Here is a 13,025-nt window from a genome sequence, read left to right as displayed (position 1 = left end):
GTTAAAATTCAACTACCCAAAAGCGGCGGACATGCCACGAATCAAGGATTCTCCTCAATGTCTAGTTTCCAATGCCTTGCGTACGATTCTGCGACACGGATGGCGGCAGTCGGTGCTGGTAATATTTGGGATGACGTCTATGCGGTGCTGGATGCCCAGGGTGTGAATGCACTCGGGGAGGGTAATGGGGATTGATGCGACTGGGTTCACTCTCGGTGGTGGTGCGTATGCCTGTGATGATCCAAGTCCTAACTGAACGACTTTCTGAAGGGTATTCATGACTGAGCAACCGGTAGCGGCTCGCTATCGATAATGTGCTTGCGTACGAGCTGGTACAGCATTCATTACAACGATTATGTTTAAACAACAGCGGCGACTATGACTGCAAGTCTTACCGCTCCACCTAGCAATGTTGATGGTTGCGGTTACACTGACTTGCCCAGTAAGACAGTCCATCGCCACCATACCTGGGATAATAAAGCAAAATCACGGGTCGGAAACGAGAATGCTACGAGGGATGGATGTCAACGAAGCAGAGTGGAAAGCTAACACATAACAATTACGAGGACCATGAATCATTAAATAATCCACTTTCCATCATCCTTAGACCGTATCATCCTCAGTTACCTTACTTCAGTAGGTCTAAAATCTTCTCTTCGTCGACTCTTTATTTGACCGTAGTCGCTATGACCTCAAAATATCATAGACGTTGATATATTCATAACGTGAAGTCAGGCGATGATGCAATAGTCTAGTATAAAATGTCTCTCTTCCAGCGCTGGAGAGAATATCCTGAGGCTCTCTTTCCACGATCCACTTGACCTTGAACTCCTCTTCCAGGGGAAGGAGATTTTCCACCGGCGTGTTTCCTGCTGCTATAGCGTCAGCAAGCACAGAAGGTAACTCGGCCTGCTCAAGCACAGACAGATGGATCGTTTCGTTGGTAACATTGTCAATACTCAGAGGTAATTTGCGCTGTGTAGCGAAAAACAAAGACGACAGGCCTGTTCTAGGGCTAAGGCACGATCAGTCAATGCAAAGGAAGAAAACATAATCACTTACTTGTGCGGCTTCTGAGCGCCCCAAGGTGCAACGGGCGAAGGCACGGAGCGTAGATATTCCATATCTAGAGATAGCATATCCTGAATGTTAGCCTGCCGATTAGGTCAGCCTAATTTTAGGGCGCTGATGCTCTGGTTCTTACCGCCATCCAGATCAATACTATGTCCGCCAAGTCGTGGTCCCGATATCCTCCTCCTATCTACGTCAAGGAGTTGGATGAGAACTTGACAAAGGGTTCGGGATGTTAGCTTACATCTGAATGGCACCCTAAGGACATTTGATTTTTCAGATTTTGCGTACAATATACATTCAAGAGACTAACCGCCAAACCAGCACTAACAAAGAATCAAGTCAGAAGGGGGAAGGCTAGCTTTTAGTGAACAATCGACCTACTTGTTTGAGGATTTGCCCTTTACTGAGACCTTCAGGCGCTCGCTCATACTTTGCGCAATCCTATAACATCAACGAACAGTGTCAGAAGGGTAAGGACGACCAGGAGCGGACTTGTCCTTACGAAATCTCGGCGCGTTTCATTCAGCGCCAGAGCGTGGTACGCCCGTTTGATATGTCCTCCTAAAACTTTGTCAGGAAATCCGAATATCTCTTTTGCTTTCTTGAGATTAAGAGTAAGCTCGTCAGGAAGCCCGAGGGAACCAACAGTCTCGAATACGCCAACGCATCTAAGTCGAATGTAAGCAGCGAGCGACGAAACCAGTCAAAGTCAATATTTACTTGATGGAAAAAGGAGTATTAGCACGCTGCAGCCCATGTGCATCTGGCTTCGTGAAAGCGTACAGTTCATCTCTTAGTAAGCGTCGCTCTTTTGATAAAACAGTGAGTGTCAACGCTTATGAGATAACTGGAAAACCGAGCCTGTTTCGTTGTCACTTTTAGCAAGACGTTGGTAGGCAATAAAGATCCGAGCAAAGTTGTCCATGTCCCTGCGGTCGAGAAGCCCGATCGCTCCCTGAAAATTTTGACCAAGTACGTCTGATACCGAAGAGAAGAGCAAGGTCTCTTACAATGAACATGGCTACCATACGCGCAGTATATGCACCCTACGGAGTCTTTTCAATAAGAATCAAGGGCCCGTCAGCTTGGTTAGTCTTCCTTACCCTCGAAAATCCGAATAGGAATATCTACAGGCGAGCGGGTAAGTTGGCAGGCGTATGAAATAGTTTTCATAACTTTCATACCTCGTCACCCGGAAAATAGTTTCTGAGAGCCGCTCAGTGATTCGACGCATAGGAAATGGAGAGGAGAGAACGAACAGGGCAATAAAACCATAGGCTTCTTCCACTTTATCAGCTAGAGGTAGTGCCATATCAGAGCATGGCCGGAGCATCGAGAACGGAGAGCATATACCTAAGGATCCTCCAGTAGTCGCTTCGAGGGAAATACATGAGCAAGAGTGTTCAGGATAGAAAAGATCTTGTTTATTACCATCGACGTATTCATCGTAGAGGTTTCCCTCAGAACCTATTCCGGATTGGTAGAAAACAATTTGCTGTATTGGCGGATCGGATCGTGTGTCTTCGTTTGTGATTGTTCTTGCGAGCCTCTATAGTGTCAATTGCAACAATGCTACACATAAACATAAGACGGAAAGAGAGTGAATGTATTACCAGCGTATTTGTATATAACAAGCGATCCTGCGTTAACACGCCTACGTGAGGTGAGTAAGCAGGCGGCTGAGAGTTGTCTAAAGACCCACCATCCTGCCACGTCCTAACCAAAATTCGTTCTGTCAGAGCGAACATGGTGATCTCCAAAAAGTTCACCTACCCATCACAGCAAACTATCAGCCTCTTTCTATCGCGCGTGTTGTCAGTCGAAACTTCAGACTGACTCATTGGATGGAAGGAATCGCGGAAAACTCACTCGCAAAGGGGGCCTTTTAAACTGCAGCTGATATCTCCAGCACTCTTACATGACGGCGCCGATCACAGTCTGCCGTTCCCGTCGTTTGTCACCCAGTCGCCGCTTGTCTTCGCTGCGTCACGGTTCATTTCAGTTGGCATGCATCCTATTTCTCAACAATATGACATGGAGCCTGTCCTTGAATAACCGGTATACTTGAAGAGAATCGCACCTGTTCTTTGGGCTCGTTTTACACCCAAGGCCAGAATGCCCGTGTGATATAGATGGGAAGACGTCCGAAGGTACATCATAAGGACGTGCTTAAGATTCCTGTTTCGCTGTTGACAAGCTGACACTGAGAATGCTCGTCTGAGCAGCTACGTTGGACTGTCCATCGAAAACAGAGAGAAGCAAGCGCGAGTGACAGCACTTCACCGGCTAGATCTGCGGTCGGATTGTGCTGCTTCGACAAACACAGCTTCACCTTTAGGAATAGGTGAAACGAAATGGGATTAAGGTCAAGTATACATAAACCTAGCTATACGCGTCAGCTCATGCATCGCGAGTCACCTCCACCAAAACACTCACAGATATGTATTCTAACTTGTATAAATGTCCAACATTATTAGAACAACTTCTACACACACAGCTACTTCCCAAAGCGCATCTCGGCACCTGCGTACTCGTCAAGGGCCTCTCTAAACTCCATCTCCGTTAGTGGGACGGGCCATCTGGCAGAGTAGAATCTCTGAGGGAGGACCCAAGTTATCCAAGCCGCGTGCCGTTTTATGTGTCGATTATGGCTGGGGAGATATCAGACGCTGGGTATTCTTATACAATCAAAGGAGGAATCCTACTATATTTCAGTAAGTCTTGTTTGCCAAGGAGGAAACCCGTGTAGTTCTGGTGGTGTACGGTTATACTTGGATGGAGACATCGGGTGCACGATCATGAAATCAGGTGGAGGAACTCCGTCTTTTCCTACATACAGCGAAGACATCAATAGCAGAAAAAGAAAAGCACAAGCCGGTACATACCCTCGAGTCTCTGACCTAATTCCTCAACCGAAAGTTTAAATTTGTCGGTAGATATTTTTGAATAAGAGAGCTCTAATTTGCAAATGGAACGCGCAGCCGCAGCGATCGCGGGTTTAGATGAGGAGGAGGAGACGAGGTACAATATCATTGGTCCATGTGAATTTCGCGTAGCTACCAAGATATTATTAGTACACAACCAGTAAATGTCTTGTCGATATGTCTACGCACCTGAAGGTCTCCGTCGTCCATCCGCAGCAACACAAGACCTTGGAAGAGAAATGACCGTGTATGGATTCACTTCTGGAATATGTTCTGGAGAGACTGGCCGGGAATCTGGCTCCGAGAGCGGGGGTGTTGGGGGATACTCGTGGTCCACGGAGGCAGCAGTTTCACAAGGTTGCGATGACAGGGCTATATGGTGACGAATGGTGGTAGCTGATGCCTGGAGTAACCCTACGTGCAGTGAGAACAACCGTCCCGTCAATACACATCAAAAGGCACACCTTCACTGTCATATAAAGTAACCTTCTCAATGCCCAATTCACGACACCAGTCTATCGTCCTATAGACACTTTCCAACAAACACACATGTGTAATGTCCGGATGTACATCAAGGTCTGGAACGAAAATCACGGCCAAGTGTTTTGGTACACGACGACGCGTTGCATTGAGAGGAAGAGGCGGAACAAAATTGAAACGTTGCCAGCACGAAGACACGAAGACGGCAATGGAATATAACGCATGAATCAAACGAAGGAAGAGAAAGGCCACGACAGCCATCGTGGCATTGAAGAAGGAGGAAATTTGTCAATATGCGCGGTGCAGTGCCTGCGATCTGGTCCCGGCTATTTCCTAACGTAAATTTGGTGACGTGTGACCACGTACGCGCCTAAATTGGGCAGCTAAATTGACCATTGAAAATTTCGAAGTTAGGCAAACTGTTACTAAGTACAACCATTATGCATGTCCATTCCGTTGCTAGTCAAATTTGAAAAACATCTCCCATCTCACAAGAATTCCTTAGGCCGCTGAGCAGCATCCCCACCAGCTTCATCGTAGACCAGTCCAGCCACTCTGAACGCAAGTTCTATTCATAGAGATTTAAAAATATGAACTTTCAAAACAAAAGGAACACTCACCATCAGCTTGGGCACGTATAGCAGCCTCTGCATATACTCTAACAACGTCCTCCGTGCCGCTAGGGCGGACAAAAGAACGACCACCCTGATACAAATTAACCAGCTCCTCAATCTTCTGCTGAAGCCCCGGAGGACTAACAAGCCGCCTCTCAGCATCTTCCGTGCGGAACGCATTCCGATCACCAACAACCACTTTGACAAGCCGGTTAGGCAGATCCGCGTACAGCGAGTCCCACTCGACACCAGTGTAAGATTTATGGGCAAGGACAACTTCAACGAGAAGCATATCAGACAGCGCATCCCCAACCGTCTGATTGATCAACTCCGTCAAGCTGATCAAGTGTTCTAGAGCTCCGGACTGGGCAGGTGACAGTGGTTGATGGGATTTCAGCGTGGCCAGTGTAGTGCTCGAGAAGAGAACGGTGCCATGTCCGTTGGCTTCGAAGTACACACCAATGTCATAGTGTTCCGCGGCATGGTGTAGGTGTTTCACACCAGTAGGCACGCATTTGACAGGAAGACGCTTCGTTCTTCCATAAGTATGTGGATTCTATGGATTGGAGAACGACGTACTTCTAGGAGGTATTTTGTCGAGGCCCCGTTGGCATAAGCCGTTTGCACGATGCCGACTTTGATTTCGTTTTCAAGACCCGCGAGTTTGACGAGGTCGACAATAAAAGCAGCAACCAGCGCCGCGATTTTGTCTCCGTCGAGCATGTGGAAATGGCCACGTTCATCGAGGTAGTAGTACATTAGGCGATCGGCATCACCGTCAAGACTACAAGCACGTTCACCAGGCTGTAATTTGTCGGCTAACGATGGAGGGAGTTTCTGTGTCGTCTTCACAAAATCTGCACCGCAGTTCTTGTTTAAGACTCCAAGAGCGGTTGTCGCGGTATTCGCTAAAGAAAATGGAAGGGTATCACCTAGGTATTGAGATAATTGCTCGGCAGCAATGGCACCGACACCATTAGCACAATCAATGAGCAGTGGTGGCGGTGTTGGTCTCCCAGCCTGAAGAGAGATGACATTAATGCAAATAAAACCTTAAGAAGGATACTCACGATGAGCTTCTTGAAAGCACCGCTGAGTTTCTTAAAGTAGCCTTCTTCCGAATCAACCCCGTACGAGTCCTCTGTACCCTTGGTGTTGATAGCTCGGACCAAGTAGTGCAAAATCGGAGTCGTAGTAACACCGGCGTTCCTCGCATCGGCTCCAATAGACTTGAACCCGTCCTCCAGAGCGGCTACGAGCGCCGGGCCGGACGGCCGCGTATCCCTCGCGTAAACGACGCGAGATGGCTTCGCCAAGTCGATTTTGGCTGTTTGCACAAACGCCTCTAGAGCTTCGACAAAGTCTGTAGCGTTGGAGAGGACGGTAGCGTGTCCTTCCCACGATGCTTCGAGCATCTCGCCTCGCGGATCAACTATCTTGACGCCGTTGTCCTAGGGTAGCAACGACTAAGGGTGGGATGGAGAGGGAGGTTACGAGGACGGAAACGTACATCCTCAGGATTGTGGGACGCGGTGATCATCACCCCGACGGTCCTGCCATCGAATTTCTTGCTTCGCAGCGCAGCGATGATGCCTACTCTGAATAGGACAGGGTCCAATACGGATGCCCTGCGATATTGGTGAGTAGATCATCGTGTATCGAGTCGAATCGGGACGTACAGTGTCCTGAAGCCGGCTGTACCATATTGGTAAGTGACGTTCTCTGGCTTTGGGTGGAGATCGGATAGGGATTGGATTTCTGAGCGAGGGAGAGAGGCCATTACTGCTACGACCAACGTCGAGGGAAACTAAGGTGAAGGAGCTGTAGTGTGGGTCTGCTGCACAGGAAAGTGTTGCACGTGGCTATGACGCATTAATTGAGACTCAAACCATCATCATCATCTCTAATCTAAAGGGCATCTCTACTCCTTACATGCCGTCTAAGTCTCCTGCGCAGGTCCTGTTAGAAAAGGCAGACAAGAAGGCCAACTCATCCACTGGCTGGTTCTCGTCCTCTTCCACCAAATGGGAAGAAGCCGGAGACCTGTATCAGCAGGCTGCGAATTCTTTCAAGCTCGAGAAGCTCTTCAAGGAGGCTGGGGACTGCTTTGCTAGGGAGGCAGAGTGTAGGGAGCAGTGCAAGGAAGACAGTGAGGCTGCTAATGCGTGGTGGAATGCTGCCAAGGCGTACAAGCGCGGATATCCTCAGCGTACGCATCTTTGTGCTGTGTTTATTTCGTTCTGCTTATCTGTTTGGATATCAGAGGCCATCGATGCGCTGGGTCAAACTATAACCTTCCTCACCAAGTGCGGGAGGTTCCGGCAGGCGGCCGATAGGGAGAAGGAAATCGGGCAGATATATCTGCAGGAGAACAACGATCTACGGAAGGCATGCGACAGCTACGAGCGAGCTGGGGAGTGGTACGCCCAGGAGGACGCCATGGCGTGAGTACCATGTCCCATATCCCAAGATCATCATTTCATTTCATTCGCAGCACCGCCAACGCCTGCTTCAAAGACGCCGCCGACCTACACGCCGACCTCGAAGAATACCCGCAAGCCATCGCTCGCTACCAAGAAGTCGCCAATCACTCTTTAGGATCGAACCTGACGAAATACAGCGTGAAGGAATACTGGCTACGGGCCGGCTTGTGTGCTCTAGCTATGAATGTACGTGTCTGATGTCGTGTTTACGACGCCATCTTGTGCTAATGCTATGCCAGGATCCTGTCACCGCCCGGCGAAGTGCGCAGGCCTATGCGAGTCAGGATGTGACATTTGCGTCTACTCGGGAGAGCAAGTTTCTGAATGCCCTGATTGAGGCTATGGAAGCTGGAGATATCGAGGCTTATACCGGAGCTGTGGTGGAGTACGACCAGGTTACCAAGCTTGATAATTGGAAAACCAGCATGTTGCTGAAGATTAAGCGAGGCATCCAGGAGGAACCGGGCCTCACCTAGGCAGTAGTAGAAATCGTCGTGTAATTTTATGTATGCTTGGACGGTCGTCATTAAATAAATAAGCCGATTTGTGCAGATTTCATCACATTGTGTGATTCGACTGTCATGTCTCGAACCTCCGTTCTTCACTTTTGTTCTTCTTCTTTACCTACCACCACCTACAGCCAATGTGTCGTTTTGTGATCTACAAGGGCACGTCTCCCGTCCAACTCTCACATGTCCGTGTGGATCCCCTCGTCATTCCCTGCCCTGACTTTTATTAGCTTCTAACGCGACCATGCCATTCAATAATAAACCAAGCATTTGACTCTCGTTTACGACTAGATCGCCGGAGACCGATGAACGGAGATGGGTTTGGTGTTGGTACGTGGTGGTCGCGTGTCGTGTTTGAGTCACTGGCCGTTCATTCCTGACCATCGGAGGACAGGATGGTATGATTCTGTATACGACGAGGAATTGGGTGCCCAGCCTTGCATATTCACGTCTGTCACACCAGTGAGTGCGTGTGGTCCTACATGGTCATCGGTTATCTGAAGAGATCCAGGCATGGAATAATATCAATCTTACACGACTCGCTGAAAAGATCAAGTCACCACTAGTATTGTGAGTCGGAGACATCGGCTGTTACCTCGCTTTGGTATTCATTATCCTCAAGTGGACACGTACGAGCTACGACAGCGGGATCATTGTCTCTAGACAACTGTCATCCGTTTGTACACGGAAAGCTCATGGTACATTGATTTCCCCTTTGCCTAGCCAAATTGTGACTCACAGACGGACGGACTCTAGTTCATGCACAATGGTGGTATCGCCGATTTCCATCTGATCAAGCGGAAACTGCAGAGTCAATTGCCTGATGTCGCCTTTGATATGGTCCAAGGCAACACAGGCGAGTCATACCCCAAATTCCCTCCATTTCCCAGCTCACACTGCTATTAGACTCTGAATGGGCCTTTGCACTCTTTCTATCAAAGGTGACCCGAATTCTACGGCTGTTCCTTTTCGGTTTCTCATCTCCGGCCAGCTTCCAGACCCGAACGCCACGACCTTTAGCTCCCAAACACTGCGAAAGGCGATGCTTGACACGATTGCTTCCTTGAATACCTTTGCGGAAGAGGTTGGGATCACTGAGGTTCGAAGCAATTTCTCTTGGCAGTGTTCGTGGATCTGATTGTGTTGCTCTATAGCCGAGTCTTATGAACTTTTGTGTAACGGATGGGGATGCTGTCATTGCTACTCGGTATATCTCATCACGGAAAGATGAAGCAGCTTCCCTGGTAAATATGCATTGCTGAGGTCTATCAAGCTAATGGCTGACGTGATCGCAGTGGTTCTCGTCCGGCACAACGTTCAGTGAATACGCCGATGGCGGTCACTATAAAATGTCAAAGGCTGACAAGCGAGAGAACATAATCATGGTGCGCCTTTATTTAACTCGTCTGCATGACTTACGTATCCTTCCAGATTGCGAGCGAGCCACTTACGTTTGAACGAGGTGAGGGTCGCCTCTATTATTCGTGTACCGGTGCTTATCCTCCTTCCTTAGCTGATTGGATGGAAATAAAAACCAACACCATGGTTGTCATCACGCCCAAGATGAATCTCTTACAAATACCGATAATTGACCAATTTTACGTCGCACCTTCAGATCCTAATTCTGCTCGAACCATCGAGTTTGCACGAGAGAAGGGGTTACTTACGCCTCGCAAGGAGCTATCTTCGCCATAGATTATATAGAATACCATAGTTTTTGTTGTACATACTAACTGGAAGGAAGTTGTTTTATTACCCGACGGTGTTCCTCGATGGAAACGAGCCGCGGTCCGTACTACAGCTCCTCAAGGTACAGAGGCGGTATCTACGACGCTAGCTACAATGTGCGAACTACAGAAAAGACCAAATGAGGAGTAATGCTGCTACACCCGTCCTATGCTCTGCGGCTATGGTAAAGCCCGTCATGAGTACCCCTCACGGCCTCGGCAGTAGACTGATGAAAGGAACAGTTACATATCGTCAACGAAGCGTGCCGCACTTGCGACAAGGACATCCGTCTCCACCAGCGGGTGATCGGACGATCTTTCTACAACCAGGATACCGTTCCCAGAGAAAGGACGCGCGAGCAGGCTGGGCTGGTAAGTGCACACAAACAGAACACGAGGAAAATCTTCCACCTCATTGGAACTCCCTGTCAACACTGCTATTCAAGTCAAAGCCCGGGTCATCGCAATACGGTGTGCCGTAATACGAATGTCGAGGTGAGACCGGAACACTGCGGGAGAAGACCTGAACGAGTAGAGACGTAGTAGGATCATCGACGAACCTCGGTCTTCCACATCGACTCGACAGCATCGTTACGAAATCTGTGTCGTATAGCTCCTCCAGAGTTGCATGGATTGGGTAGTTGAGACGTTGAAGGGCGGTAGTGATGTCTGTCAGCCAACACCTGTTCCCACTCAACCACAAGATTTGGACCCTTTCCAGCTGCCTAAGTGTAGTGACGACCACAACCTGGGACCCGTAAGTGAGGAGAGAGTCAACCCAGGCGCTGTAAATTGCGAGGGTGGATATCCCCCAGATACCTCTCCATCGCAAACACGCAGTGCCTTCTTGAATCTTTACCACCTCGACAGAGTGCTCTTTCGAGATATCCATTGCTGTGGAGCAGAACACGATACCGAGGTACTTGGTGTCGTCAGTACACTTCAAGGGGCGACTCTGGCAACGCAGTCGGCAGTGTACATGGTCTTGGGTCAAGAGAGGAGAGCGTAGATATGCTGTAAGAAAAAATACAGCACGAGATCCCATGCGCACAGCTGGGTGACAACTATTTTGCACGAGTCAAAATGTGCCCTGCCTGCCCTCAGAATGACATTAAAATCCTTTAGTATTTCCTTATTAGGGAGGTGCCAAATAATCGGCACCCAGCTGTGCCAACTGATCAAAGTGCGTATGTCTTTGCGAATTTGATCAACAATCCTTTACTGCTTGCCCACGGCCCATAGTCATCGCAGGAGACTGTATCCTAGGGATAGATGTGGACCACATCGGCATGTTCAAGATTAGTTGGTCACCAAAGAACACATCGTCAGGGCGGGGGCGCGGCTTTAAGTCAGATCCAAAGAAGTTCCAGACTCCAGGAGATGTACAGTTCCCCGCCAGAATCCCCACATCAGCTGTAAAGAAGTCTGACGAATTTTCCCCAGACGTACATACCGCTGTACATGGCTCGTAGCCCGTCAAATAGGGGACCAGCCACACCAGCTTTGTACATCTGAACCTCGGGCCAGAGAGGCCGCGAAGAGAGGGCGCCGCGAAGTGAGTGGGAACTAATCCGCCGTTTTCATCGGTAAGGTCGACCCGCTCTTAGCTTGGTTCTGATAACTTTATACTGCCTAGGTACTACGCGAAATTCGTTCAGACGTTGGTCGCAATCCATCGGCACTACGGCAAAATGCATATCTATGTGCTAGGAAGAACCATTATGCGCCTTGAATACCAAGGTTATTCAAAATTGGCTATCAAGACTATGGCTAGTATAATCCAAGACGACGCTCGGAGCATCAACCAGAACCACAAACCTCGCTCGTCCGTCGTGCCGTTCGTCACCGGATTGGTGCTGTTCCCGTCGGAGAACCTTCAATAGGTATTGGCACAACCCTCATCCATGTCCCATCCCTACACTAACTCAATCCCCAGTCATCGCCGTTTCCTCCCCCCACCGTAAAGAAGCTTTCGTAGCCTGCGAGAGGATTTTTGAAGAGGTAAAGCAAAATGCACAGATCTGGAAATGAGAATACTACGAGGGAATGGATGACAGCGAAGCGGAGTGGAAATCTAATGCGTAACAAGTACAGGAAACCATGAACCATTAATCTATCTTCAGCCATTTTTTTTGAACCGTATCTAATGTGAAGCCCTGTCTTCTTCGTCGCTCAACGAGCAGGTATCTCCCCTCGTTCGTTGTTTTTTCCGATCTTTTCTAGGTGCCCGATCACGCTTCTGTGTAACTTGATTTATTGCTGTTTGCAGAATAGTTGGCGTAGCTGCCTTTTTGGGCCTGGTTGCTTTTTTTTTGGCGCGAAAAGACTTTTCAGCTGTAGCTCGGTCAGTACATTAGATATTTGCTTGAAATAACATATGTTTCGACATTTCCTGAAGCCCTTGAGGTGCCGGTGCAGTCAGAATTTTAATTTAGTCAATTCGAAAATTCTAGCCTGCTGTGAGGGCTCAGATCAACTTTTCAGCTGTATCTTGCCAACAACGGATGCTACGAAGATGCTCCAAGGGAGAAAGTCAATGTATTCATACAAGGCGAGATGCACAACAGCATTTTTGGTGCCAGAAAAATCATCACGGTGTTAAATCAAGAGTTGCATGTTTCGACCCGGACCCTGACATCCTAAAGGAACAATAGGATGCCACCACAACTCTAAAGACAAAGGATATAAGTAATGATCTCAGTCGGGCACAGCGAAGGTGGAACGACTGTATTGAAAGGTACTGTACCTAAAGACAAAGGATATAAGTAATGATCTAGTATGAATGAGTGTGAGTAAGTTATAAGCTAGAGACAGTAAGGTATACGTACCTCAGTCGGGCACAGCGAAGGTGGAACGACTGAGGTACTCGGGTATCGACGGCTAAGCTATATAGTGATCGAGTCAAGGACAGGAGGTAAGATATATATAGTAAGTAAAACGAACGATGGGAGAAAGATAAGGAAACTTGGTATACTGTACGGATATCCTCCAACACTCCCCCATATCCATACTATGCCACAGGTGCAATGTTGAGATCGTCAAGATAGCCATGATGAACATCCCGAGGGAGAGCCTTGGTGAACATATCGGCCGGGTTTGAATTTCCACGAATGAAATCAATGCGTAACTTGCCGTCTTTGACTAGCTCCCGAATATAATGCTTGCGGATGCAGATATGCTTCACTTTATGGTGGGCCCTCATGTTCGTTGTAAG

General features: G+C 48.4%; 6 protein-coding genes across 6 annotated transcripts; 2 read left to right on the top strand and 4 right to left on the bottom strand.

Annotated features, from left to right (window-relative positions):
- Positions 1-684: 684 nt before the first annotated feature.
- EV420DRAFT_1276582 (uncharacterized protein) lies at positions 685-2,918 on the bottom strand (the record flags this gene model as incomplete). The annotated part of the gene is made up of 17 exons (XM_060467968.1): positions 685-1,015; positions 1,063-1,154; positions 1,205-1,261; positions 1,316-1,329; positions 1,452-1,515; positions 1,577-1,742; positions 1,795-1,880; positions 1,931-2,029; positions 2,085-2,120; positions 2,178-2,201; positions 2,259-2,280; positions 2,334-2,370; positions 2,428-2,448; positions 2,506-2,623; positions 2,688-2,728; positions 2,777-2,790; positions 2,848-2,918. Coding segments are annotated over 17 exons (1,293 nt in total), but the record flags the coding sequence as incomplete, so codon positions are not given.
- Positions 2,919-3,393: 475 nt separating this feature from the next.
- Positions 3,394-4,849, bottom strand: EV420DRAFT_1767786 (uncharacterized protein). The gene is made up of 5 exons (XM_060480938.1): positions 4,463-4,849; positions 4,188-4,412; positions 3,960-4,130; positions 3,780-3,903; positions 3,394-3,725 (listed from the first exon to the last, which is right to left on the bottom strand). Exons 1-5 carry the CDS (start codon positions 4,737-4,739, stop codon positions 3,572-3,574), a joined length of 951 nt encoding a protein of 316 aa, XP_060325757.1. The 5' UTR covers positions 4,740-4,849; the 3' UTR covers positions 3,394-3,571.
- Positions 4,850-4,868: 19 nt separating this feature from the next.
- Positions 4,869-6,905, bottom strand: EV420DRAFT_1570485 (phosphoacetylglucosamine mutase). The gene is made up of 6 exons (XM_060474263.1): positions 6,772-6,905; positions 6,603-6,720; positions 6,163-6,543; positions 5,672-6,112; positions 5,099-5,621; positions 4,869-5,046 (listed from the first exon to the last, which is right to left on the bottom strand). Exons 1-6 carry the CDS (start codon positions 6,870-6,872, stop codon positions 4,967-4,969), a joined length of 1,644 nt encoding a protein of 547 aa, XP_060325756.1. The 5' UTR covers positions 6,873-6,905; the 3' UTR covers positions 4,869-4,966.
- EV420DRAFT_1570484 (vesicular-fusion protein SEC17) lies at positions 6,906-8,133 on the top strand. The gene is made up of 4 exons (XM_060474262.1): positions 6,906-7,301; positions 7,356-7,536; positions 7,587-7,761; positions 7,815-8,133. The coding sequence occupies exons 1-4, from the start codon at positions 7,025-7,027 to the stop codon at positions 8,049-8,051; spliced, it is 870 nt and encodes a 289-aa protein (XP_060325755.1). The 5' UTR covers positions 6,906-7,024; the 3' UTR covers positions 8,052-8,133.
- A 5-nt stretch (positions 8,134-8,138) lies between these two features.
- EV420DRAFT_901224 (N-terminal nucleophile aminohydrolase) lies at positions 8,139-10,001 on the top strand. The gene is made up of 12 exons (XM_060483925.1): positions 8,139-8,269; positions 8,315-8,414; positions 8,479-8,546; positions 8,596-8,654; positions 8,707-8,782; positions 8,841-8,940; positions 8,991-9,025; positions 9,076-9,183; positions 9,239-9,328; positions 9,380-9,469; positions 9,516-9,546; positions 9,598-10,001. The coding sequence occupies exons 1-12, from the start codon at positions 8,219-8,221 to the stop codon at positions 9,777-9,779; spliced, it is 990 nt and encodes a 329-aa protein (XP_060325754.1). The 5' UTR covers positions 8,139-8,218; the 3' UTR covers positions 9,780-10,001.
- Positions 9,774-10,931, bottom strand: EV420DRAFT_1570466 (uncharacterized protein). Its single transcript, XM_060474261.1, has one exon. The coding sequence runs from the start codon at positions 10,854-10,856 to the stop codon at positions 10,224-10,226; it is 633 nt and encodes a 210-aa protein (XP_060325753.1). The 5' UTR covers positions 10,857-10,931; the 3' UTR covers positions 9,774-10,223.
- Between the last annotated feature and the right edge of the window lie 2,094 nt (positions 10,932-13,025).

Source organism: Desarmillaria tabescens, assembly GCF_030435595.1.
Source record: "Desarmillaria tabescens strain CCBAS 213 chromosome Unknown EV420scaffold_47, whole genome shotgun sequence".
Lineage (NCBI taxonomy): Eukaryota > Fungi > Basidiomycota > Agaricomycetes > Agaricales > Physalacriaceae > Desarmillaria > Desarmillaria tabescens.
This window is presented reverse-complemented; position numbering and strand designations above follow the sequence as displayed.

Bases quoted from the DNA above. Each gene is read 5' to 3' on its own strand.
- EV420DRAFT_1570466 (XM_060474261.1), bottom strand. From the start codon at position 10,856: ATGGGATCTCGTGCTGTATTTTTTCTTACAGCATATCTACGCTCTCCT.
- EV420DRAFT_1570484 (XM_060474262.1), top strand. From the start codon at position 7,025: ATGCCGTCTAAGTCTCCTGCGCAGGTCCTGTTAGAAAAGGCAGACAAG. The intron at 7,302-7,355 runs GTACGCATCTTT...TTTGGATATCAG, and splicing joins CAAGCGCGGATATCCTCAGC to AGGCCATCGATGCGCTGGGT. The intron at 7,762-7,814 runs GTACGTGTCTGA...ATGCTATGCCAG, and splicing joins TGTGTGCTCTAGCTATGAAT to GATCCTGTCACCGCCCGGCG.
- EV420DRAFT_1570485 (XM_060474263.1), bottom strand. From the start codon at position 6,872: ATGGCCTCTCTCCCTCGCTCAGAAATCCAATCCCTATCCGATCTCCAC. The intron at 6,544-6,602 runs GTACGTTTCCGT...TTGCTACCCTAG, and splicing joins CGTCCCACAATCCTGAGGAT to GACAACGGCGTCAAGATAGT. The intron at 5,622-5,671 runs GTACGTCGTTCT...GGAAGAACGAAG, and splicing joins CGACAAAATACCTCCTAGAA to CGTCTTCCTGTCAAATGCGT.
- EV420DRAFT_1767786 (XM_060480938.1), bottom strand. From the start codon at position 4,739: ATGGCTGTCGTGGCCTTTCTCTTCCTTCGTTTGATTCATGCGTTATAT. The intron at 3,904-3,959 runs GTATGTACCGGC...CGCTGTATGTAG, and splicing joins ATTAGGTCAGAGACTCGAGG to GAAAAGACGGAGTTCCTCCA. The intron at 3,726-3,779 runs GTAGGATTCCTC...ATATCTCCCCAG, and splicing joins ACAAGACTTACTGAAATATA to CCATAATCGACACATAAAAC.
- EV420DRAFT_901224 (XM_060483925.1), top strand. From the start codon at position 8,219: ATGTGTCGTTTTGTGATCTACAAGGGCACGTCTCCCGTCCAACTCTCA. The intron at 8,415-8,478 runs GTACGTGGTGGT...ATCGGAGGACAG, and splicing joins CGGAGATGGGTTTGGTGTTG to GATGGTATGATTCTGTATAC. The intron at 8,783-8,840 runs GTACATTGATTT...GACGGACTCTAG, and splicing joins TTGTACACGGAAAGCTCATG to TTCATGCACAATGGTGGTAT.